Genomic DNA, 25,717 nt, shown 5'->3' on the forward strand with positions numbered 1-25,717 from the left:
ACAATGTGTCTCCCTCTAGTGGCATCAGTGTTTACAACATCAAGTTTATACACTCTTCAAATGCTTTTTATTATTATAATTTCAATGATAACTTTCAGCCTCCTGTTGGGCCACTTGATCCGACAGCAGACAAAACATCAGATTGATAACATGATAATGTGATGGTAAAATACATGCATTTCTTTTTCAGTAGTGGATCCATGTTCCATGTACGGAAAATCACCCCTCATAAAGTGGTGGTGTGTGTGCACAAATGCATTTCCTGAAGCCTAGAAGTCTGAGACGTTCCTGGTTCTCATAGTGATTGTAAGACAATAGTTGTAGACTCCTGCTAACAACTACATTTCTCACAATTGTTAAGAATAAATTAATCACTTCGCACTCTGCAATCAGTCAAAAATGAGTATTTATTGTTATTATCTACCTGATGTACACATTTAGAGAATTGCCAGCAGATACACTTTCTCTAAATGAAGTTAAAGTGAAAGACCAACCCTGCCCCCAACACACAAAAAAGATATATACTGCAAAATATGTTTATGAATATAAAATAAAAACAGCGACATAGTCCTGGAAGAACATACGGCTTCCTAGATCCTAGACGTCTTGAAGGACTCAACAGTTGGCATACGTATCGTCAACCTGCAACAAATATGAAGAACATTTTAATTAAATATACAGTCTCAAAGTGGTTCTCCGTGGCTCCCTAATGTGTTTAAAAAAAGGTGAAGATGGTTTAAAATCCTGTGATGGAATTATTGGTTGGTGTTTTTCCCCAATGGTTAGATGAGATAACTAGGCTAACTATTCTCCAAATATAAGAAGCATGGCGTTACACGATACTAACCAAAAGCCTGTCAGAGTGAGGAGGTCTCCGGTTGCTAGACAAAAAAATGAAGCAAATAATTAATTAACTAAATGAAACAAAATGGAAGGTTATTTAAAATAGTTAGTGTTGTTTGAACTCACGTCTTTGGGGATGGACAGCGTTGTTTGTGGTTCCAGCTCACATAGTCGCTGTTGTTTCTGTTGGAGGAGGGAATCGCACAAATTAGGTTTTGTTCGTGCTTACTAATACAATTGTGAGATGTGTTAGAGAATATTACACACTTACGAATAGCCAACACTGAGGTTCGCCTTGTTGCCTTGGTTTCTGCAAGGGTAATACATTATATATATGAATTCATGTTTAAATTCGTTTTAAAGCATGGAAATGTAAACATTCTCCCCTTATGGGATGAAAAGTGAAATTTCACTCTTGGGCGTTCTTACTGGGAAAATCTTCTCCAAATGGACCCCCTGTATTGAGAGAAAAAGTGTTACTTCCTGTCAGCATTGGTTTACTCTCTTTGTCAGTTTAGACACAAACCGGCTGACATACCGTTTTTCCGGCCTGGGAGGTCTCTCCCTGTTCTCACGGTTTCTCCTGGACATTTGTTTAGAAAAGACAAAAAAAAGCTCATCAGAGATTTTATTTCCGCTTGATATGAGACAGAGATTGGTTTTCGGTTCATTTAGATAAAGCTTACCTGGATACTCTATCCCATAGAGATCTCCTGAGAAAGTTTGACAAAGACAGATTTACATTGCTATTTGGTGGAAATATAGGATGTATATATGACAAACAAACAAGCAGAGCACTGAAGTCCTGATTGGCCACAGCTGTTATATCCATGCTATAATAATTGGCTCTCACAGCAGCGGCTATCAGTAAAGTCCTATCATATTCATGCAAGTGTACAAAGCTAGCATTACAAATTAACTTTTCTTTTTTACTTTGGTCTTATATAGTTAGTTATAACAGTTTGTAATAGATGGGCATATCTTGGTTGCGAGTGTTCCTCAAATCCTCATTATTATGCTTTAGGGTTACCTTTTCTCAGGGCCAGGCGGTGGTGTCAGTGAGTTGTCGGGACGCCTTCTGTTGGTTAGGAAAAAATGCCATTCATAACTCTACTTGTAAATGATGTCTTTTACATAATACAACAAAAAAACAGTACATTAAATAGCACTGATAAAACTCTTCTGCCCGCCTTGTGCATGTTAGCAGGCCATAACAGGGCTGTTATTAGTTATTTTTTATCATCATTCTAATGCCTGATGTTAAGGCGCCAAAACTACGCGGTAGGTTTAGGGAAAAGATCATGGTCTGGGTAAATGTCACTTATGTTAAGCTTTTTGCTTACAAAGGCTATGCCAGTTGAAATAATTCAATGTTGACTGATTCACAATGTGGAAGTCCTATTTGTGTGACCCATCCATACTCAACTCCCAACCACTCTTAAGCCAATTTTACCGGTCTTCATAGCCTGACTTCTTCTTCCGTTTTTTCGTCATGATTACTACTGCCACTAGAGGTCACAGCATTCTTACATTGACATTCAAATTTTAGCCTACTACTCTACTACACTTTTATTTTAAAATGTGTAGCTAGTTAGCAAAATGTACTATCATTGTATGACTATCCTGTGGTGGGCACAGCCAGTGTTAGTGAAGGAGATTAACAATTTAATGTGTGTCTTGTGACCATGATGACAATTGAAAATGTTTGGATGAGTTCATGTTGATGTGAGTCGTGTCACGTTGGATCGACGGAGGTATCATTATATTAAGCTCAAACATGGATCAAAAACGGTGGAGCAGCTAAAGAGGTAGACTTCGTAGTTCTGTCACCGAGTTGTTGTTTTTGTGTGTGTGTGTGTGTGTTTGTGTTTGTGTTTGTGTGTGTGTGTGTGTGTGTGTGTGTTTGTGTGTGTGTGTGTGTGTTTGTGTGTGTGTGTTGTGTGTGTGTGTGTGTGTGTGTGTGTGTGTGTGTGTGTGTGTGTCTGTCTGAATCATTGAATTGAGAAGGTTTATATTGTTGCATTCATGTTGTCTAAATCCTGTATGATAGAATATACAGGTGTTGATTGAAATTGTCCTGACATTTTTGATAGTAGTCAGTATGTCTGTCGAAAAAAGTGTCTCCACCACTGACTGTGATTTATTTACCTTCTCCTATAGAAGACGACTCCAATCACTGCAGCTATGATGATTAAAATCAGGGATATAGCTGACACTGCGGCGATCAATGGCCAAGAACTTGATCCTGTGGATGTAGGAACATTTGAAGCTCATAAAAATGTATTACGTAGATTATACAACTGAATGTACGGTAGATATAAACTGAACAAGTGGTCTTTGTGGCTCTAACCTTTCACAGTCAGCTGGACTGTGCTGGCTCGTTGCTTTTCAAGCCAGTAGACGGCGGTACAGGTAAGGCTCATGACTCCGTCTCCTCCAGCAGCTATGAAGGTTATTGTGGAGGTCGTCTCCCACACACCCGGTGTCGTCATGGTGCTTTGGACCTTGCTGGTGATGTTGGGGACACTCCATGAGAAAACTGGAGGATGTGACGCACATGTGTGGGCCACAGAGCACGAGACATTAATTGTTAAGCCTGCATCCACTTCTGCTGGAACGGGGGTCATCACAGGTTTTTCTGGGGATGCTGAGCACATGAAACACAGAGCAGATTACTTTTGTCGATTAGAAGGCAAACACAAACATAGCTTGGGATATTTAAATAATCTGAAGAATAAGTATTAATTCCAAACCTTTCATAACAATAAATACACAGCTATTGTTGTATTTGTGTCTCTCATGTCCTATCTCTGCATGGAAACAAAAGGGCCCGTTGTCAAAAGGCCTGATGTCATCAATCTCTAATGAGCAGTCTCCGTGACTCAGATCTTTTTTCATTTTGGTGCGGCCCTTGAAATGGTCAATCACTTTGCTCTGGGCATTATGGTAGATGGTATCCCCAGTCTTTTTGGACCAGATGCCACGTGTGATAGGCACCTCTTGGTACGGGAGGCTGCAGGGAATCACCACGCAGGAGCGGGTCAGTGCATTGAATCTGAAAGGGACTTTTACAGCCTGAACGTAGAGCGCTGCAAAGAGAGAAACAAGCCATAATGGGATGCCTGTGGAAATCAGTCTGCTTGTGATTTAAAATGGGAGCAAGATACATTTTTTAAAAGGAGAATGGAGATGTACACCCACTGTCATTTTCATGTGGATCAATTGGTCTCTCATATTCTGGAAAGAAAAACAAAACAAACAGACAATCATCAATTAAACGTTCTTCAAATGGTATATTCTTAATTGCTTTATGGTTATAGGAGAAGATTGAAACATCTACTATATAAGTGACTGCTGTTTATGAAATGTAAAACCTCACTTTTTATGTGAAGGATGGCAGAGTCTGAAGTCTCCCCAGTAAGAAATGTAGCAGTGCAGTTCAGAGGTTTACCATTGTCCCCAAGAGAACCAATAAAGGTTAGATTTGACAAAGTCTCATAGGTGTTGTTGGAGATGAATTTGGTTTTGAGATAACTCTGCAAGTCTTCAAAATTCCACCCAATGCTCGGTTTATTTTTCCTACACTTGTAGGAAACAGAACAGACGACACTCTTTGCCACACCCTCCGTCGCCTCGATTAGCCGCTCAGTCATTGTGATTTGGTCATATGGACCTGGGCAGAAACGTCAAAGTCAGTCTTAACAATAAAGATTTTGTAAAACACTTAACACATGGTCTCACATTGTACTCACATTCAACATTTAGCTTGAGCTCACTTGTGGCTTCCTGGCCACCGCGGTACCTCACAGTACACCTCACACTTTGATCCTCCTCTTTTACAGCCCAAGTATGCTCAGCAGTCCTTTCCCAAATCCAATCAGACACTAGAGTATCCCCAATGACATTTGTTGCAGGTATACCATTGAGGATCAGTTCGGGGGGAGCAGAGGCACATGTATGGCGCACACTGCAGGTTATTGTGCTCTCCTCTCCCACCCTGGGGATACCAATGATGCTCAACTGCGGTTCCTGTGCTTGATCTATGATATCAAATCAAGAAAAGATATTTGGACAACTGCCTTCATTGGAGATCGGATAACATGGAATAAACAGGGAGAGAAAGTATCCAGATAGTTACCTGAAACAATAAGTTGACAGGTTTTGTCATTAAACGAGTGACCCAGGCTGTGGTACGAGGTGATGGGGTTCTTGTCTACCCATGGGTAAAGTCGGTCCTGGTTGTGCGACATGTCAAGCCTCTCGATCTTAAGACTACAATTCCCTTCCCGCACAGATGGAATCAAGCTGGTTATGCCCTGATACTTACTAATAACATTCCTTCTTTCTTCATATACAGACGGGTACCCATTGCTTTGGTACAAGTACCATGCAACTTTGAGGTCTGCAGGCTGGGAGATACTGTAGGTGAACGTGCAAGGAATGACAATACATGAGCCTTTCATGCCAGTGATGCTGTTGGGCGTGGTGAAAGACCAGCCGAGAGAGAGCATGTTTCCTGTCAAAAGAGGAAACATTTGACAGCTGAAATTCACTTTATAAATAATTCAAATTATGAGTTGGCTTCCTACTAAGATCTTTTTTTTTTTTTTTTAAAGGTAATCTATGACTATAAAATAACTTTTATTTCTCTATATTATTTTCTAAGTTCTTCCTTTATCTATTGATATTCCCTTCAACTATCTTTGTACATACCATGCTGGAAACAATCAATGTTAGATTTGATGGTCAAATGATATTTAATTTTCTAGGATCGTTATTTTTTATAGTGACAGAGATAAATATAGACACTGCAGCAGTTATAGAGAGTTCACAAAATGTGATGGGTAAATTCAATTTTATCAATGAATTGAATTTAAACCAACATTTGTGCAGATGATATGCAGGGCAGTTCATGCCTATCACGGATGAAAAGACAGTTATCATTTCTACTCACTCTTCACACGTAAGGTGATGCTCTTTTCCTGCATCTGCCCCCTGATAAATCGTGCATAGCATGTCAGAGATCGTCCGTGGTCGTTGGATGATGCTGTGAATGTCAGAGTGGAGACAGTCCTCCAGCTAGCGATTCCACTCTTGCTGTTTTCAGTGGTGGTTGGCATGTTACCATAGTTCCATGAGAGAGTTGGTAAATGTTTTGGGCACGTGTATGAGGCAGTGCAGGTGACTGTTCTTGGCTGTCCCTCAAGAAATGTGTTTGATGTCTGACTGATAGTCAAGGGGAGAAAGGAGCCTGAGAAACAAATGGTAATTGTTAAAATGTTCAAGGCCAACATACATTTTTTTTTTAAATATTGCATATTCATAACGTACATTCTGCAGTCAAAGGTTTAGTAGCTCTTGCAGTTTGACCGCTCACGTGTCGGACGGAGCACTCCACAGTTTGGTGGTCCCTATCTATGTTCAATGTGGTGGTCAAGGTGGTTCTGGATGTGCCATCAGTCATGGATACATGAGCTAGACTGTGGCTTTGCAGTGGGATGTTGAGACTTAGAGTTGGTGGATAAGTGGAACAGGTGTGGTAAACATAGCACTGCACGGTCACAGACTGTCCAACCTTCATGCTTCCAGAGATCATAATATACGGTGTTGCTGCCCAGTCTTTACAAAAGAAATGATAAGAATAATACATTTAGATACACATTATGTAAAACTAATCTTTTTTAAAGCAAACTTAATACTTACCCACTACTTCAATTGTCACAGTTGTATCATAGAATCTGAAGGTGGTTTTCCCAACATTCTCTGGATCTACCCATGGGTAAAGCTTCTGTTGGTGGTGATACTGATTTACTGGATAGATTTCAAGAGTGCATGTCTTCTTGTATTTAGAAGTAAATACATGCGTTCTTCCTTTGAATATGTTAATGACGTAATCTTTGTACCAATTGTCATAAACTAACGGGTATCCCTGGTTTTTGTACTGATACCAAACCACACGATCTGGTCTTAGAGGCGGATACTCGTAGTAGTCAAAGGTGCAAGGGATGACAAGGCAGGAACCCGACAATCCTTTGATATTTCTTGGCATCTTTACATGCCAAGCCCACAAACCCTGGAAAAAAATATATCCTGCAAGAGATATAATATACAAAAGGGACATTTCATTTTTTTTTAAGATGATGACATTTTGAATTTTTTTTAAAAGACTGAATTTATTTTATTACCTAAAATACCGAAGCTCAGAAGAGAATGTCGGAACCCAGACATCTTGTTAATGTTAAGAAACACCTAAATGTGAAATAATCTTTTAGTATTATGCATTGAAAAAGAGAATACATCTGTCCATCTTTTTCATATAGGGCACATCAGACATGTCATTTAAACGAGTGACCCAGGCTCAAATGTAAAGCGATTCTTAAACCATTTATCATTTCATTTCCATAAAGTTGATGAACTTAGATGGGAATCATAGTTCTCAAAAACCTCATTGAAATAGAGGCATGTAGACGCGAAGCACACATTTCCTGTGTTGTATGTTTCAAGCTCAAGAAAATTCAAGATGGTGAATCTCCGGTGATGCATGAGGATCTTTTAAGGACCTCGCCCATTTTTTCTGCCAACCTTAAGGCTTTTCAACAGAACAGGATTTTGGATAGACACTAAAAACAACAACAACAAAACCTGCATGTTAAAGCCTGGGTGTCTGTTCAAGTGTCATGTAATGTAATTAATTGAATGGTAACATAATACCAGTGTCTCTCTGATCCAAAACATCTCTCATATCTCTTTCAGCTGTTTATGGATTCATTTTTAATATTAAACAAAGAAAACATAATAATATACACTGAAAAAAGAGGGCAGAAAGACAAGAAACTTGGAGACAAAAAATGTATCCATTCTTATTACTCAATGAGATACATGGTTTGCCATAGTTAAGTAATATAAAACGCAACAACAACAAAAAAAACACATCATGTTGTTTCTAAGCAAGAAGTAAATATTTTAATATACTGAGGTAATAACTTCTCTTATTCAGTAAAGGTTTTTATTTTTCTAAATGTAGGCCAGCTTGTTAACATGCAGCAGTATTACAACGCTCAACAAGATAGTCCTTCTTCAGAGAATAATATTCTCGAAACCAGGTTCCAAAGCTAAATGATCCCTAATGAAATGCTTTTTGGTGTTTAAAAAAAAAAATACGTTCCCCCCACAGGAATCACAATGTACTAATGAGACAAAATTGTAAATTGTAAACAGACATTTTAACAAGTTGTACCCTCTACTTAAATAATGTCAAACATAAATCAAAGTCGCTCCTAATTTCAGCCAGAAAATACATTTTGAAGAAGCCATAAAAATGATTACAAAGAAAAGATATATCAAGGTTTTCTGATACATTATTTAGAAACTTAGTACTTGAATAAGGTATAATACTAATCTAAATTGTAAAATGCAGCAAAGGAAAGCATCTTATACAATTTCTTAAAGATCAGAAGGACTTACCTCCAGAGTTGAATGTTAATAAAGAGTCTAGCCCTAAAAGTCCCTAACCACTGATCATTTCAAGAAACCTCCCCCTTAAAAGTGGGCGGAGGGTACAATTTCCAAACCAAAAGGAGAACAAACTGTTATATATATTGACCAACTCTATATACAGTATATAGGCATAAGCATTTTCCTGTTTTTAACTTGTTTTTTCTTTTTAAGTTATGATTTTTCCTATGTATGGGTTTCAACCTTTTAAATCCTAGAATTTCCCATTTCTTCTCATGTTAAATACAGCAGGCATATTGGAGTGAATGAAAGTGCATTATGTATTTAAATTATCTAAAACAATTGTTTGACAACTTTTTTCAAAATGCATTTTATTTTTATCCCATTATAATGATCGAATTAGCAAACAGAATTCTATACATTTTGCCCGATAGAAGAGGACGCCACAATAATCATGTATAATATGACTGTGGTCATCAGATGCTCTTAATACGAATGATCACTATGGGAGTGATTTGTTTTTCTCCGTGCTTGTTTCAGATGTTTCCATAGGTGCTGAGGTCCGCACTGTTCTCGTAAACATCACCACCATCAAAGTCCTGTCAGAGATTTAGGTTATTATTGTCACAGATGTTGATAGTGCTGTATGTAATTCTTGTGAACAATAATTGTTTAATAGTACCTCCTCTTGGTGATTGTAGGATTTTGGCTGGCTGAGGAGTGATAAAAAGAAGACAGAAAAAGAATGACATCAGACATTGAACTAAATAATGACTGTATATATGAATCATTTAATCAACTGCTCAGGATCAAGAGCCAAGTACCTTTTGGGGGACGGGAAACGAGGTTTGGAGACTTTCTGGTAATCACAGTATTTGGAATTCAGATTTTTTGGACTGAGGATTAAAATTCATGTCACAACAGAGTTCAGAAACCAATGATCAGCTAATTAATTCTGTTATGTTTAACACACTTACATATGACTCATATCCACTATGTCTGCTTTAGGCCTTCTGTTATAGAAACAAATTGCAAAATGTAAACTTTAATCAGAAAATAAAACACAGATTCTATGTAATAGATATGTGGTAGGGAAGAAAAAAGTGAAGTGAAGACTTATCAACTTATCAGTGGAGGCAGGCATGTTACAGAAATAGTTTTTATGTCTTACCTCAAAAATCTGCTCCACGTAGACCTTCTGCACAAAAAAGAAGAACAGAAACTATGCAAATGTTGTCAGGCATATAAATAAAAGCATAGATCTGATCAAGAATGCCGAAAAAGCCCTCAACTTCTGCAAAACATGCAAATTACAGTAATGCCAACCACCCAGTTTTACAGGGTGGAGATAACAGAACTTTAATAATGTGGAGTGTTTATTGAAATAAAGACCTTTGATCAGAACGAGATGGTCCTGGGCCATCAGAACGAATCCTGAAAATGGTACCAATAAAATGACTCATCAGCACAAATTAAAAGTTCCTGTGATAACAGTTTTTGATAAAAAAGCCAAATAATTATAAACATTTTTTCTCACCTGCGAGACATCCTGGACAGCCGATTCCACACGCTAGATATTAAACAGAAAATTCCATTAGAAGAATGAAGGACCAAGTGACATTTGTGATATAAATGTAGCTGTATGCAATGGATCTGCTTTAAAATATATTCACCTTCCATCCCCTCTTTGGAGCGCTGCAATTTGTCTCCTTGAGTCGATAGAAAACAATGTCATATTATTGAGGAGCACATACATTGAACATTAAGCATAGAGACATGAGCAAGAATGTTTTAAATAAAAAATGTAATTACTTATCTGTTATTTGTCAGTGTTCTGCAATACTCACTTGTATCTCTTCACCATTAAAACGCAGAAGACTGCAAAGATCACAGCGGTTCCAATCGCCACCACTGTGGGAATGATGATGTGGTTATAGTTTTTTGAACCTGCAAATAAACGGATCCAATGTTATGTCACCTTTCTCTTTCCCACGTGGAAAGAGGACAACATTCAGTTGATAAATGCAGAACAACCTCGATATTTACAAGATCTCACGTTTTACATAGAGTGTCAACATTGCAGAGGACGTCTTCGGTCCGTTGAAGTTGGCGGTGCAGGTGATATCAGTGTGGTCGTCCTTCTCCTCAGGAATGATGGTCAGGATGGACTCAACCTCCCAGTTGCCCAAATGTGTTTCTTTGTGGACAACATTCGGCACATCTGCAGTGGCCCTGCTCCATGTGAGTTTAGGTGGGTCGTAAGGGCAGGTGTGTTTGACGGAACAGGTGACAGTGTAGGGACGTCCTTGATAGGCCGTCTTTAGGTGATGTAGTTTAGGTTTCGGGGGATCAGCTGTAAAGGAAAAAAGTCAGAGATTAGAGAGAACATATGGAAATGGTTCTTTATAAATGTCTGAAATATGGTAAAGTTGGTGACCTACGGAGCATTTTGAACTCAACACAGTCCTCCAGAAAGGAGAACTTTTCAGGATCGGATGTAACAGTCCTTTGTGCTAATTCGATTCGGAAACAAAAAGGGCCGTTGTCGTGATCCTTGATCTTAGACATTTCTAAGGTGCAGTTTTTCTGACCCAGATGTCCCAACAACTTTGTCCGTCCCCTGAAGTTTTCCGAGATACTTGTTTCATCCTCGTCGTAAATGAGATCGCCTCGATTATTGGACTGATGCCAGATCCCCCTGAGCTTGGAGGTAGGCAGGTTTGGTCCAGGATGGGTGAATGAACAGGGAACAACAACACAGGATGTGACCAGTGCCTTGAGCTCTTTTACAACATTGGCTTTCCATTCTCCAGTAAACACAGGGATGCATATAGCTGAAAGACAGTTATAGAAGTAACACAATAATGAATTATTTCTAGGAGGTCTCTCTGACATATTTTATATAAGTGGGGTGCATGAATGAAAGAGATTTGAAACAAAGAGTTGAGTGACTTATATTACCTGCCAAAAGCAGACAGTATATCATCAACCTTCTGTCTTTTTCCATACTTCTCTGAGGTTTTTGTGGTATAATACACTGTAAAATGTTTAAACAAAAATATACACAAAGAATGAAATCATAAATCATACCTAATAATGCCATATGCAAATTACAACGCAGGTATGTGAAACTTCTTCAAACAACACATCTATGGGAATAGGTTGGGTCTTTTCTAGTTATTCTTTTATTCATTTAAGTCCAACAAGCTCGAACAAACAATGATGATGATATATTATAGTGAAACATCCTGTGGTTGGGTCTATACGAAGCAAACACCCAGTATTGCTCAGCTGCATTATTCTTGATTTATTGTGTACTATAAACATTACAAATGGCATTTTTAACGTAAATGTAGTAACACATCATTTATTGGATGCACTGTTATTAGGCATAAGAGTTCTCACCTGATGAAGCTGAGAGTTGTCTGTCCTTTAAAATCCTCCCTGACGACAGTCTGTGTGCTGTTCTGTAGTAAAGCTGACAAAGATAGGAACTCTAGAGGCAGCAGAAAACGTGTAGACCACATTAGGGTGTGTCTTCAGAAAAGCAATATCATCTCAGCCAAAAAAAAACTATTTATTTCTTTATCATATTTAAAATGTTTCCCCAAGAGCAGTCAACATGCACCCATTCTAAATTGTATTGGGCGACAAATCAATCGGCAACATGCACAAGCTGTTTCCTGTACCTTGATTTAAACAGAAAACAAAGTTTTGTACTTCTATATGTCAGCAACTACATATGCGGAACAAGTTACTTTTTGATGAATTCATAAAAAATGCAGTACATCCGACTATAAACTAATGATAACCAACTTTGTGAAATGCAGGAAAAAGGAAAGGTTATTTTATATACCTTTTCTTAAAGATCAGAGTAACTTACCTTGAGAGTTGAATGTTTTCTAAAGAAATGTCCCTCCTTGGAAGTCCATAACCACCCATAATGTAAAGAGACCTCCCTCTTAAATGTGGGTGGAGGGTAGAATCAGAAATACTGCAAATGTTGTTGGTTCTGCAATCCAGCAACATGGATGTATGTGAAACAATGACTCTTCTTATGGTGAAAATATGGTCTGTTAGTCTATATCATGTCAGTGTAGACACTTTGCTGATGAAGGTTTTCCACACCTGCACCTCAAGTCATAAACTGCACTTAAATTAGTAGAGATTTAAAAAAATTAAAAAAGGAAAACCCAGCTTTCAGAGGCGTGGGAAGGGGGGTGCTGAGGGCGCTGCAGCACCCCCTAGCGGCATGCAGGCGAAGCTCCTCTGCCTGCAAATTATTATTTTTAATTTTTATTTTATTTCATTTCATCTCAGGGGGCCGGGCCCGAGGGCGAAGACCGCGGCTCTCAGGGGGCCGGGCAGGAAGGTGCTGACGGGACAACGCCGGAGGCCGGTGGGACAGGCCTCGGCAGAATCCCCCACGGAAGAGGACCAGGAGCCGGCAGGACCCCCGGCAGGAGGGCAGTCGGCGGGACCCCCAACGGGACAGGACACGGGATTGGCAGGATCCCCGGCAGGAGAGCAGCCGGCGGGACCTCCCCCAGGACAGGACACAGGGTTGGCAGGACCCCCGGCAGAAGCGCAGTCGGCGGGACCCACAACGGGACAGGACATAGGGTTGGCAGGAACCCCGGCAGGAGAGTAGTCGGCGGGACCTCCAACGGGACTGGACATGGAGCCGACAGGACCCCCAGTGGAACCTCCATCGGCACAGGACATAGGGTTGGCAGGACCCCCGGCAGCAGACCAGTCGGCGGGACCCCCAACGGGACAGGACATAGGGTTGGCAGGACCCCCGGCAAAAGAGTAGTCGGCGGGACCCCCAACGGGACGGGACATAGGGTTGGCAGGACCCCCGGCAGGAGAGTAGTCGGCGGGACCTCCAACGGGACAGGACATAGGGTTGGCAGGACCCCCGGCAGGAGAGTAGTCGGCGGGACCCCCAACGGTACAAGACATGGAGTTGGCAGGACCCCCCAGCGGAACCTCCAACGGCACTTCAGTAGGGACTTGAATTGGGACTTGAGTAGGAACTTGAGTTGGGACCATGGCTGCTGGGACCGGTACTTGAGCCGGAACCACGGCTGGAACTGGGGCCGGCACCATGGTTGTATGGGCCGGTTCTGGAGCTGGAACCATGGCTGTGGATACCAGAACTGAAGCCTGGATCATGGCTGTTGGAGCCGGTTCTGGAGACGGACCCATGGCTGTGTGGGCTGGTTCTGGAGACGGAACCATGGCTGAGGGGACCGGAACTGAAGCCTGGATCATGGCTGTAAGGTCCGGTTCTGGAGCCGGAAACATGGCTATATGGGCCGGCTCTGGAGCCAAATCCATGGCTGCCGGGACCGGTTCTGGAGCAAGGACCATGGCTGCTGGGGCCAGAACTGGGTCTGTAACCATGGCTGCTGGGGGCTGAACTGATTCTGGAACCATGGCCCTTTGGGCTCGTGCTGCTAACCTGGCCTTGCAACTAGAGATGTCCGATGATCGGGAATTTAAAAAAAAATAAAAAAATTTATAAAATATTTTTATTATTTTATTTAATGTTACAAAACAAAAATGACCATGTTCACGTCTTAAAGTCATCCTGAGGACTTGGTTTTGGTTTAAAATTACACAACATCATGTATGTGTTGCTTCTTTTGGGCTTGTTTTCAGACCTGGTTGCTTATTTCTCTCAAATCTGGCAACAGAGTGGGCGCAGTGTCTAATAGTAGCAGTAAGCTAACGAGAGGCTACGTTCAGCTGGTGACTCGGGAGTCGGGACAGAGAAAATGTCAGGAGTTTGGAAGTATTATAAAATTGAAAGCGAAGGCAGTGTAACAACCAGATGCAATGTTTGCAAGGCGGAGGTTCCGCGTGGTGGAAAGAACAGAGCTACGTTCAACACGACCAATCTAATACGCTACCTGAGAAACAAACACCAACAACATGACGAGTACACAGCGGCCACTCAGGTAACGGCACTGAAACAACCGACACTTTCAGAGACTTTTAAAACGAAAGAGAAACTGCCCCAGAACAGTGAAAAGGCCAAAAAAATAACAGCCAAGATAGCTGAATTCATCGCGTTGGATGACCAGCCGTTATCTGTTACCTTTTTTTTCTCTTAATGCATTGCATAAAGATCGGATCGGGAAAAATCAGTATCGGCAGATTGTCAAAATCAAATGATCGGAATCGGATCGGGAGCAAAAAAAAGGTGATCGGGACATCCCTACTTGCGACTCCTTTTAGGAGCCGTTTGGAGGCTCCGTGGACCTCCAAAAGCCAGACGAGTACCAGCGAATGGCTCCTGGACTGTAGCAAACACTGGGTGAGAAGCAGGGGCTGACGCCAGACGGACCACACCGATGCGTGTGGTATCAAAAAGGGAATTGGGAGACTTGGGTCTATCAGGATCGGGAAAACAAACCGTGAGGTAATCCAAAAGCCAGGCAGGTAAGAATGTAACCAAATCTTGATTCTTCATCGTAAGGTGGAATGCATCTGCCAGAGCATCATCTCGCTGCTGAACCCTGACCGCTCCTATCCATCGATGAGCGCAGTCAGACAAAGAAAAGGTATAATCCAATAGTTCCTGGCTGCTCAAGCGAATCTATCTCTTCGATTTACACACGGCATCTATTGCACGTCTGTCCGTCCTGGGAGAGGGATCCCTCCTCTGTTGCTCTCCCTGAGGTTTCTCCCATTTGTTCCCCTTAAACTGTGGGTTTTCTCTGGAAGTTTTTCCTTGTACGATGTGAGGGTCTAAGGATAGAGGGTGTCGTTTTTCTCATACTGATATTCTGAACAATCTGTGCTGTTGTATTTGCTGTAAAGTGTCTCTACTGTAGGCTATTTTTATGTTATGTACAGCACTTTGGCTCGACCAAAAATCGTTTATAAATGTGCTATATAAATAAAACTTGATTTGATTTGATGTACGTCGTCCATGGAATTCTTCACAGTCACAGTTCCGTCAGTGGCAATTAGTCAGCTGACACAAGTGAGCTCCTTTTTGCATTAGGGTTGGGTTCTCTCATTGTGTGCGAGCTAAAAGTAAATATAATTACACTGGGTGGATCCCTTTATGAAATCCTACAGTTAGTGACTCTATAACAGGAATGAAGGTGTGGTCTTGAAGTCAACTCCTTCTCATGAGCACTACTTAATGCCATACCATCCAACCTAGAGTCAGAGTCAGATTAACCCTGCCATCACAAAAATGCATCTCATTACACTAATCCTTGGGACTGTGCTTCTCCATCAAGGTACGTTTGTTTATCCTTTTAAGCTTCTTTTTTTTTATTCTTAGAAAAAAACAAGTAGTGTAGTTTTATTTTTGTATTTTTTCTTTTACCTCACTTACCTTTACTATTGTTTTAACATACATGGGCCACTTGTTACATGCCATATAACAATTGTGTCTGTCAATATCCTACTAGCTATTTTCCTGTTGGTTCGATTTGCACGTTATTGCTATATTCTTTGTTCATTACCTGTTTGTACACAGATTACAACACAAACATTTCCCAAATTGGGATCAATAAAGTACTATCTTATTTTATTCTCTTATTATATTTTCTTTTTTATTGTAGATGTAAAACAAACAAGTCAGAACTGTGCTTGACATCCAACGTCACACTTTTTTATTTCTGTTGCTGTGGTGTTGAAATTATTTTGTCCATTCCTTGTAAAAGAGTTGTTGGATATTTATTTTGACCTTTCTGTGTGTTTTTTGTTTTCTCAGCATACAGCCTGGAATGTCATTGTTCACAAGGTAGCGGCTGCACAAATTCAAAAATAGAATGCCCCTCTGGACAGAGCTGCAGTTCAGAAAGACACGTCTCCTATTCAGGTAATTTTGGTGCCTTTTTTAATTTTGAAACTGCTTTGTGGGATTCTGCCTTATTTACAAAGATAACACTTCCTCTCGATTGCAGATGGCTCAAATGTCTACGATGTCAACTTTAAAGGTTGTGCTTTGCCTGAACGGTGTGTTAATCGCTCACTGAACCTCGGGCTCATCCAAACTTTAATTTCCAGCTCGTGTTGCACCACCAAACTCTGCAACTCCGCAAATGCCCCTGGTAATTTACTTTTATTCACTGTTGGTATTTCAGAATGTTCTTTGAGAGCTGTTCTCATTTAAAATTGGCTTATTGTTGCAAAATTGTTTAAAATGTAAAACAATTAGTGGTTGTTGCATTTTTCAGATGTCAAAAGAAAACTTTTTAATGTATGTATTGATTATTGATGCCAGTTCTGTATCAGAATATAAGACAACATGTTTGAAGAGGATTGTGTTAGAGAAGACAAACCAGTTTGAGGAAAATAACCTGTTTCAACTGCTTTGATATTGTGCCAGTAATAGTCTTGATATCAAATTACCTTCTCTAAAAACATAATTCTTTACAAAAGTTTTGAAAAAAACACCAAATAATAAAAAAAAGTGCATTGCAGTCACCTCTTAGCCACATTTTACATCCCCTAATGTGAACAATGTTTTATGTTTCAGAACCTGTCCAATCTCAACCAAATGGTAAATCATGCTTCTCGTGCGTAGGACAATCGTGCACCTCGTCCCTAGCCTGCACGGGGAATCAGGACTTCTGTTACTCAGCGTCAGGTAACAGGCCCGCAGCATTGAAATCTAACCCTGTTCCACACATTTCCTCTGCGCAGAGCAATGCGAGGTGATTATAATAGATGCAATCCAACTTGATTTCTAACATTATTCTTTGTTGTTCTTTCAGTGACTGTGGATGGTCAATATATTCCGGTGAGGGGGTGTGTCCCTAAGGAGATGTGCCAAGGGCATAGCAGCTGCTGTGAGGGGGACCTTTGCAACAGCGCCAGCAGCACCAGCGCTGGCCTTCTGCTCATCATGGCACCGCTGCTGTCTCTGGGCCTGCTCTCATAACACTTTGATGACTCATTATCTTATTATCTTTGCATGGCCTCATAGTGCTCACCCCCCTGCCCTTATCCTTTCAACCGATGAGTGAGAACGTTTAATGCAAAGCATACCGAATTTAGTAACATTGTGATTTCCTATTTATCCCTTGACCCTTGCCTCATGTATTAAACTGGCCTATTTGCTTTTTGTATCCCTATTGCCTACGGTGACACTTTTGTCGTGAATAGACAGAAACAGCTTTTTTTTTCTTTGGTAAAACACGAGGAATGTAAAATAAACATGTAAATTATAAAATACATTATTTTGATATATTTAACCTATTTAATTCTCAGGTATATGTTGATGTTACTGCGTAATATAAGTCTCAATAAATACATTTCTTAAAATGTGCTGTGTATTTTGATTGTATTTCTGGGTTTACTGTGAGTGCTTTAAATATTTTCCGACTCTAAAAGACTTTGCACCATAAAACTATAAAAGTTGGTACAAGGAAAAGTTCCTATAGTCATTGCTCTGAACTCCAGGTCTGTTTCAGGACCACAGTATTATTTGAGGTTGAAGGCATCCATGAAGTTTTACAGTTTATAATATGTTAAATATGGCTTTTGTAGTGAACACTTAGAGGCCCCAAACATTTACATTTCAGCAGCAATAGGCAACTTTCAGTTCTTTTTTTAACCCTTTTAAGTGTTTTTCTTCTCCAAAATGATTGGACCAAACAGCCGAAACTATTTATGAAGCATGTGTAGAATTCTGTATCTACCTAGATATATTGTCACGGTGTGTGAAGCAGGTAGGACCCAAATGCAGAATAAAGTGACAATTCCTTTATTTCAAGGCTAGGTGATAACAACGACAAAACAGAACACTCACCGACGAACTAGTCATGACAAAAGACAAACCGACAAAGACAGACAGAAAAACCAGAACTTAAATACACACAAGACTAATCACAGAAACAAGACACAGGTGAGGAGGGAGGAGAAAACACAGGGACACCAGGTGAACACAATCGGGTAAATTAGACACACCAGGGGGGAAACTAAGGACCGGGAACCACAGACAGATTTAAACAAGACACAACGCAGACAGAAACAGGCAAGACAGGAAGTGAAGACCTTTCAACATAAAAAATGAAACAAGACAAGACAAAACACCATAAAGACAGATCGTGACAGTACCCCCACCTCAAGGGACGGATCCCAGACGTCCCAAAAAACCCCCACAAAAGTCCAAAACCTCAAGCAGGGTGGGTGGAGGGGGTCCGGAGGAGGGACGTATCACTAGGCCACCAGGGTGGGTGGAGGGGGTCAGGAGGACGGGACTGAGCTGACCGCCCAGAGGCACAGCAGAGGACCAGGAAGGGATCTCGGGCGGACGGCCCGGGGGCAAGGCAAAGTTCAAAAAGGGGGATTCGGGCGGACGGCCCGGGGGCAAGGCAGAGTCTAAGGTGGGGGACTCGGGCGGCCGAGCATGAGGGCGAAGGCAGCGGCAGGAAGAGTCAGGGGGCCGGGCTCGAGGACGAGGGCAGCGGCAGGAAGAGTCAGGGGGCCGGGCTCGAGGACGAGGACCACGGCTCACAGAGGGCCGGGATCGAGGGCGAAGACCGCGGCTCTCAGGGGGCCGGGCTAGAGGGCGAAGACCACGGCTCACAGAGGAACGGGATCGAGGGCGAAGACCGCGGCTCTCAGGGGGCCAGGCTCGAGGGCGAAGACCGCGGCTCTCAGGGGGCCGGGTTCGAGGGCGAAGACCGCGGCTCTCAGGGGGCCGGGATCGAGAGGGAAGACCGCGGCTCTCAGGGGGCCGGGATCGAGAGGGAAGACCGCGGCTCTCAGGGGGCCGGGATCGAGGGCGAAGACCAGAGAGCTCCGGAGGCCAGGCAGGAAGGCGCTGACGGGCCAGCGCCGGAGGCCGGGCAGGACCCGGTGTCGGCCGGACAGGAACCGGAGCTGGTGGGACAGGCCTCGGCAGGATCCCCCACGGAAGAGGACCAGGACACGGGATTGGCAGGACCCCCGGCGAGACAGAGGATGGCGGGGCCTCCAACGGAACAGGACAAGGGGTTGGTAGGACCCCCGGCAGGAGAGTAGTCGGCGGGGCCTCCAAAGGCACAGGACAAAGGGTTGGCAGGACCCCCGGCAGGAGAGTAGTCGGCGGGGCCTCTAACGGCACAGGACAAAGGGTTGGCAGGACCCCCGGCAGGAGAGTAGACGGCGGGACCTCCAACGAGACAGGACAAAGGGTTGGCAGGACCCCTGGCAGGAGAGTAGACGGCGGGACCTCCAACGGGACAGGACAATGGGTTGGCAGGACCCCCGGCAGGAGAGTAGACGGCGGGACCTCCAACGAGACAGGACAAAGGGTTGGCAGGACCCCTGGCAGGAGAGTAGACGGCGGGACCTCCAACGGGACAGGACAATGGGTTGGCAGGACCCCCGGCAGGAGAGTAGTCGGCGGGGCCTCCAACGGCACAGGACAAAGGGTTGGCAGGACCCCCGGCAGGAGAGTAGACGGCGGGACCTCCAACGGGACAGACATACGATTGGTAGGACCCCCGGCAGAGGCGTAATCGACGGGGCCTCCAACAGGACAGGACATGGAGTTGGCAGGACCCCCAGCGGAACCTCCAACGGACCAGGACATTGGGTAGGGACTTGAGACGTGACTCGAGAGGGGACTCGAGAGGAGACTCGAGAGGGGAACTAGAGAGGGGACTCGAGAGGGGAACTAGAGGAGGGACTAGAGGAGGGAACTCGCAAGGGGAACTAGAGAGGGGACTGGAGAGGGGACTGGAGAGGGGACCTGAGAGGGAACTGGAGAGGGGACTCGAGAAGGGACTCGAGAGGGGACTCGAGAGGGGAATCGGGTAGGAACTGGAGAGGGGACTCCGGTAGGAACTTGAGAGGGGACTCGGGTAGGAACTTGAGAGGGGACTCGGGTAGGAACTTGAGAGGGGACTCGGGTAGGAACTTGAGAGGGGACTCGGGTAGGAACTTGAGAGGGGACTCGAGAGGGGACTTGAGTCGGTCGGTACGCCGACAGGACACGGGGAGCTGGCGTCGTCTGGGGAGCCAGCAGGAGATGAGGTGCTGGAGTCGGCCGGTACGCCGACAAGACTCGGGGAGCCGGCGTCGGCTGGGGAGCCAGCAGGAGACGAAGTGCTGGAGTCAGTCGGTACGCCGACTGGACACGGGGAGCTGGCGTCGTCTGGGGAGCCAGCAGGAGACGAGGTGCTGGAGTCGGCCGGTACGCCGACAAGACTCAGGGAGCCGGCGTCGGCTGGGGAGCCAGCAGGAGACGAGGTGCTGGAGTCGGCCGGTACGCCGACAAGACTCGGGGAGCTGGCGTCGGCTGGAGAGCCAGCAGGAGACGAGGTGCTGGAGTCGGGACCATGACTGCTGGAGCCGGTACTTGAGCCGGAACCATGGCTGGAACTGGGGCCGGAACCATGGCTGCTGGGCCCGGTACTTGAGCCAGAATCATGGCTGGAACTGGGGCCGGAACCATGGCTGTATGGGCCAGCTCTGGTGCAGGGACCACGGTTGTAAGATCCAGTTCTGGAGCCGGAAACATGGCTGTAAGGTCCGGAGCTGAAGCCTGGATCATGGCTGTGTGGGCCGGTTTTGGAGCCGGAAACATGGCTGCTGGGGCCGGCACTGGAGCCGGAACCATGGCTGCTGGGCAAGGAACCGGAACACGGATCCATGGCTGTGTGGGGTGGTACTGGAGCACGGTACCATGGCTATGTGGGATGGTACTGGAGCACGGAACCATGGCTGCTGGGGCCTGTACTGGAGCCGGAACCATGGCTGCTGGGGCTCGGGCTGCTAACCTGGCCTTGCGACGACTCCTCTTAGCAGCCTCCTGAACACTCCGTGGACCTCCATAAGCCTGACGAGTTCCGGAATACGACTCCTGGACAGGAGCAGTAACTGGGGCAGAAGCACGGGTTGACTTCAGGCGGAACCCACCAAGGCGTATGGTGCCAGGTTGGGAATTGGGAGACAGGGAGCTAGCATGCCTGGAATCACATGCTTGAAGGAAGCCCAAAATCCAGTCAGGTAAAAACTCAACAAAACATGGTTTCTCTGCTGCCAACCGGAGCGCCTCTACCAGAGTGGCCCTCTTCTGCCAAACACTGGACGCTCCCTTCCACCAATCGAAGCAGCAAGCCAGATAGAAGGTTAAATGCTGTAATTCAACCTCCCATGGATCATCTGGTGGGTCCATTTTGTGGTCGGTTCATTCTGTCACGGTGTGTGAAGCAGGTAGGACCCAAATGCAGAATAAAGTGACAATTCCTTTATTTCAAGGCTAGGTGATAACAACGACAAAACAGAACACTCACCGACGAACTAGTCATGACAAAAGACGAACCGACAAAGACAGACAGAAAAACCAGAACTTAAATACACACAAGACTAATCACAGAAACAAGACACAGGTGAGGAGGGAGGAGAAAACACAGGGACACCAGGTGAACACAATCGGGTAAATTAGACACACCAGGGGGGAAACTAACGACCGGGAACCACAGACAGATTTAAACAAGACACAACGCAGACAGAAACAGGCAAGACAGGAAGTGAAGACCTTTCAACATAAAACATGAAACAAGACAAGACAAAACACCATAAAGACAGATCGTGACATATATATAGTTAACTTGTTCTGCAAAACCTATTAAGAAATGAATTGATCCTGTGATGAGATATGCCTGCAGGCCAGAATAAAACACCTAATGGCTGTAGCTCCTGGCATACATAAAAGCCATTTGTTGTACTATTACATAACTTACAATGTGGACATTTAGCCTTTCTAGAGTTGTTAAGGCTTTCGCCAGATATTGTTATTGATATCTAATAATGTAATGATGGTCCTTGATATCAGCTGGTTAAAATGGCACAGATATAAATAATTGTCTAACTGTGACATAAACAAATGACTGATGTGAATTTAAATATTTAAATAACTTTTTCTAATCTGTATGATGTGATGTAAAAAGTTTGCAAGTAATAGTATAGTAAATAGTAAAAAGCAGACATGTGTGATCAACTGACCCACTGATGGCTTATGCAAATTCATGTTGTTCATCTCGGAACAATGTGTCTCCCTCTAGTGGCATCAGTGTTTACAACATCAAGTTTATACACTCTTCAAATACTTTTTATTATTATAATTTCAATGATAACTTTCAGCCTCCTGTTGGGCCACTTGATCCGACAACAGACAAAACATCAGATTGATAACATGATAATGTGATGGTAAAATACATGCATTTCTTTTTCAGTAGTGGATCCATGTTCCATGTACGGAAAATCACCCCTCATAAAGTGGTGGTGTGTGTGCACAAATGCAGTTGCTGAAGCCTAGAAGTCTGAGACGTTCCTGGTTCTCATAGTGATTGTAAGACAATAGTTGTAGACTCCTGCTAACAACTACATTTCTCACAATTGTTAAGAAGAAATTAATCACTTCGCACTCTGCAATCAGTCAAAAATGAGTATTTATTGTTATTATCTACCTGATGTATGTAAGAGAATATTTTAATCTGATCTGTTTATAGAGTTTCCTATAGTTTCTTAGATTCTGTGATACTGCAAACATGTGTTTGACTTATCAGTCAAAGACTCCTCTGTAAGTTGAGGTCACAGGTCAAACGCTTCTCCTATATCCGTGGGGAGGGTTGAGGCTTGTCTGCATCTCTTTGAGACAAGTAGACTATTGTCTCCCATCTGCTATTAATTAGGTAAACGCGGGCTTCTGTTAGCCCGCCTCTCCTCATGTTGATGCGTGTTGGGTCTATTCTGGGGCAGAGATCATGATGGTGGAGCACGGGACAGTGTGAAACTAAGTGATCTCCCCGGCCGTATTAATGTACTGTGATCAATAAAACTCTCAGTGCTTTGGCTAAACGACGTTCCAGACTCCTTCATTCTACCTCAACATTGCAACAACAGAAGTTTATCTTCACAATTGGCGTCTACGAACAGGATACCGAGATTTCTTCAGAAGACTGCAGGGTTTCCCACACATAGACTATACCTGGGCGGGCCGCCCAGGTATAGTTAATGTTTTTGTTTTTTTATTCGTCCGTGACCACGACGCCATCTGCGATCGATTAACTTGTAGACAATGATCCCTCGCTCCCTTGCTCTGATCTCGCCTAATTCTGGCCTGTTAAGTGGCCTGCCTCACACAGGGTGACTGGCTGTCCACATGATGTGGCCTGCCGACATGGCCACTGTCATACAGATCATAAATCAAAGCCCTTGATTGGTCTCTGTGTGTCATTCAAGCTCGGGATAACCTCAGCTCAGGTGAGGTAAAGGACTCTCTGAGTGTTTAGATAGTTAACTTAGTCTAAGTTCTCAGTGGGTCTCAAACGGTGTGGTCACCATTTATGTAAACACATATTTCCATTTGAGAGGGTAGTGATTGGTCTAATGGAGAGTGAGGTGGGCTGAAGATTGGAAGGCTGTGAGTTCAAATCCCGCCAGGAACACCACCACTAGTGTGCCCTTGAGTAAGGCACTTAGCCCTTAGTTACTCCAGGGAGAATGTCCCTGTAATCGGTCATTATAAGTCGCTTTGGATAAAAGCGTCAGCTAAATGAAATGTAATGTGATTAGTAAAATATGCATGAATAAATAAATAAAAAGTTAACTAGGTGAAAAAAGGTAAGATACACTTTTAAAACTTGTTGAGAGAAAACTAGTCTTTGCTGCTGCCTCAAAGAGGAGGGGGGGAGAGGAGGGAGACAGGAGAGGCTGATTCAGGAGCACAGACACACTCACAACTATAAATGAACCAAAAATAAATTAACAAGTTTCAGTGTTTTTTTCATATTGGAAATGGGATGTTGTTGGTTATGGCCTTGATTTTATGATTATTGAAATGTATACAGTTCTGTTTAATATAGGTGTTTCCATAGATCTAGTCTCTTTATTTTTCCCTCAAAATGCACCAGATTGATGCATTTAACTCCAAAATAAAAAATAAAATCTTACTGGGGGGGCATGCCCCTGGACCCCCCTAGAGGATTTGAGGTCGACCCCCACTAAAAATCACATGGATAGGTTCCTAAATACATTAATAAATACATTTATTTTTTTAAATAGTAGCCCATTTCCATATGTTCATGTGTGGGTAGTCGATTTAAACTATAGGGCTATCATTATGGACCCTGCCTGTACCTGTACCTGTTCGCTCTGCCATCGCGTGAAGGGTCTGCTAACAAGCGACCAACAGAAAGGTTAATGTTGTTGCACGTCACCTCAACCCCCCCCCCCGCTACCACCACCCCCCAAAGTATATTTCAGATCTGTGGGAAACACTGGCAGTTAATGGACCAGCACCAGAGGCATTCCCATACACACAGGCGTTGGAGCTGTTCTTCATGAAATCCCAGAAGGATGAAGTGCTCTGACAAACAGTGCCATCTTTGCGCAAAATGATTATACCGGAATGAAAAGTCAATAAATAATGTTGTTAAACTTTTTTTTTTTTTCGCGCTTTTTTTTGGGGCTAATAAATAACCTCGGAACATCGACTTTTAACGATTTCCGCTGTGTGTGTTTTCTAGAATTAAATTACTGGACAATCACACACTGCAAATATTCGGAGAGACCTTAAGGAAAGCATCAGCAAGGTGGAACCTCTGTTTCAAAAAGCAATGTGAGGATTTGTAATTGAAACAAATTGCCGAATTCTGGAGATTTCAACGGGTTAAATCAGACCAATCCGTTTTCCGGTGTCTGCTCAAGCCTGCAAGAGGGAGGGCGAATTCCCCTCCCCCTGTGGTGAACGGCACACGAGGAATGTTTAAGAACACAGACTTGTATTTTCTGTTAATCACACCATAAGCTCAAGAACTACATTTAGCTATTAAATGGGAAGGGTGGTGGCAGAATATTACATTCACACTGTGTTTAATAAACTAACGGATTATTGAATTGGATGTTGTTTAAAAAAAATAAATAAAAAATAAGTACTGAATTAATTAAAAAAATATCTGCTCTCGGTCGGTTGAGCAGTTTTACCACCACATTTGCATAGTGGTTTTGATTGAGAATAAGGTAGTTTATTGCTCATCAACAGATTACTAGTAAATATGGCTGAGAAGAGCCCATATTAAACAGATATTTCAGTGCTCCCGTTGACGTTTCCGTAATTTCGGACTAAATTAAACTGGATGAATTTTTGGCCAGGGCGCTGATTTGTTGCGGGTTCATGTTTGTTTGTATAATTGTTTCGTGTTTGTTTGTCTACCCGCCGTCTTGTGCATGCTTTGTAACAACTAATAATGAATCAGTCCACAGCCAAGGTAAAATGAACTAAACTTTAGTTATCTCACCAAAAATAAATTACTTGAGAAAAATGCATGATGTAGGGATGTAGAGCAAAATTATACATTGTAATCTAAATTTCCGCAAAAGGAAAATAAATAGCAAAAGGCGTCTTACACCCGGGAACCTCAGAGGCATCACTGCGGGTCATCTGTCTGCT

General features: G+C 43.2%; 3 protein-coding genes across 5 annotated transcripts; 1 reads left to right on the top strand and 2 right to left on the bottom strand.

Moving 5' to 3' along the window:
• Positions 1-388: 388 nt before the first annotated feature.
• Positions 389-7,236, bottom strand: LOC117554092 (myelin-associated glycoprotein-like). The gene is made up of 19 exons (XM_034228333.1): positions 7,029-7,236; positions 6,547-6,933; positions 6,175-6,462; positions 5,798-6,094; positions 4,982-5,359; positions 4,596-4,883; positions 4,223-4,516; positions 4,045-4,080; positions 3,597-3,932; positions 3,194-3,490; positions 2,992-3,088; positions 1,874-1,921; positions 1,530-1,556; positions 1,382-1,426; positions 1,273-1,299; positions 1,115-1,153; positions 970-1,026; positions 848-881; positions 389-642 (listed from the first exon to the last, which is right to left on the bottom strand). Exons 1-19 carry the CDS (start codon positions 7,069-7,071, stop codon positions 616-618), a joined length of 3,045 nt encoding a protein of 1,014 aa, XP_034084224.1. The 5' UTR covers positions 7,072-7,236; the 3' UTR covers positions 389-615.
• A 596-nt stretch (positions 7,237-7,832) lies between these two features.
• Positions 7,833-12,384, bottom strand: LOC117554093 (sialic acid-binding Ig-like lectin 14). Of its 3 annotated transcripts, none has more exons than XM_034228336.1 (14): positions 12,182-12,384; positions 11,704-11,794; positions 11,260-11,335; positions 10,740-11,132; positions 10,355-10,651; positions 10,146-10,245; positions 9,972-10,007; positions 9,836-9,868; positions 9,691-9,732; positions 9,470-9,493; positions 9,276-9,311; positions 9,123-9,194; positions 8,981-9,011; positions 7,833-8,897 (listed from the first exon to the last, which is right to left on the bottom strand). In XM_034228336.1, exons 3-14 carry the CDS (start codon positions 11,303-11,305, stop codon positions 8,835-8,837), a joined length of 1,173 nt encoding a protein of 390 aa, XP_034084227.1. In that variant the 5' UTR covers positions 11,306-11,335; positions 11,704-11,794; positions 12,182-12,384; the 3' UTR covers positions 7,833-8,834. The 3 variants fall into 3 exon arrangements, with proteins under 3 accessions (XP_034084227.1, XP_034084226.1, XP_034084225.1); XM_034228335.1 differs by having other exon boundaries at positions 9,470-9,496; XM_034228334.1 differs by having other exon boundaries at positions 9,470-9,520.
• Positions 12,385-16,240: 3,856 nt separating this feature from the next.
• On the top strand, positions 16,241-17,535 carry LOC117553858 (ly6/PLAUR domain-containing protein 3-like; the record flags this gene model as incomplete). Its single annotated transcript, XM_034227940.1, has 3 exons — positions 16,241-16,379; positions 16,808-16,918; positions 17,046-17,535. Coding segments are annotated over 3 exons (417 nt in total), but the record flags the coding sequence as incomplete, so codon positions are not given.
• Between the last annotated feature and the right edge of the window lie 8,182 nt (positions 17,536-25,717).

This window comes from Gymnodraco acuticeps, unplaced genomic scaffold, assembly GCF_902827175.1.
Source record: "Gymnodraco acuticeps unplaced genomic scaffold, fGymAcu1.1, whole genome shotgun sequence".
Lineage (NCBI taxonomy): Eukaryota > Metazoa > Chordata > Actinopteri > Perciformes > Bathydraconidae > Gymnodraco > Gymnodraco acuticeps.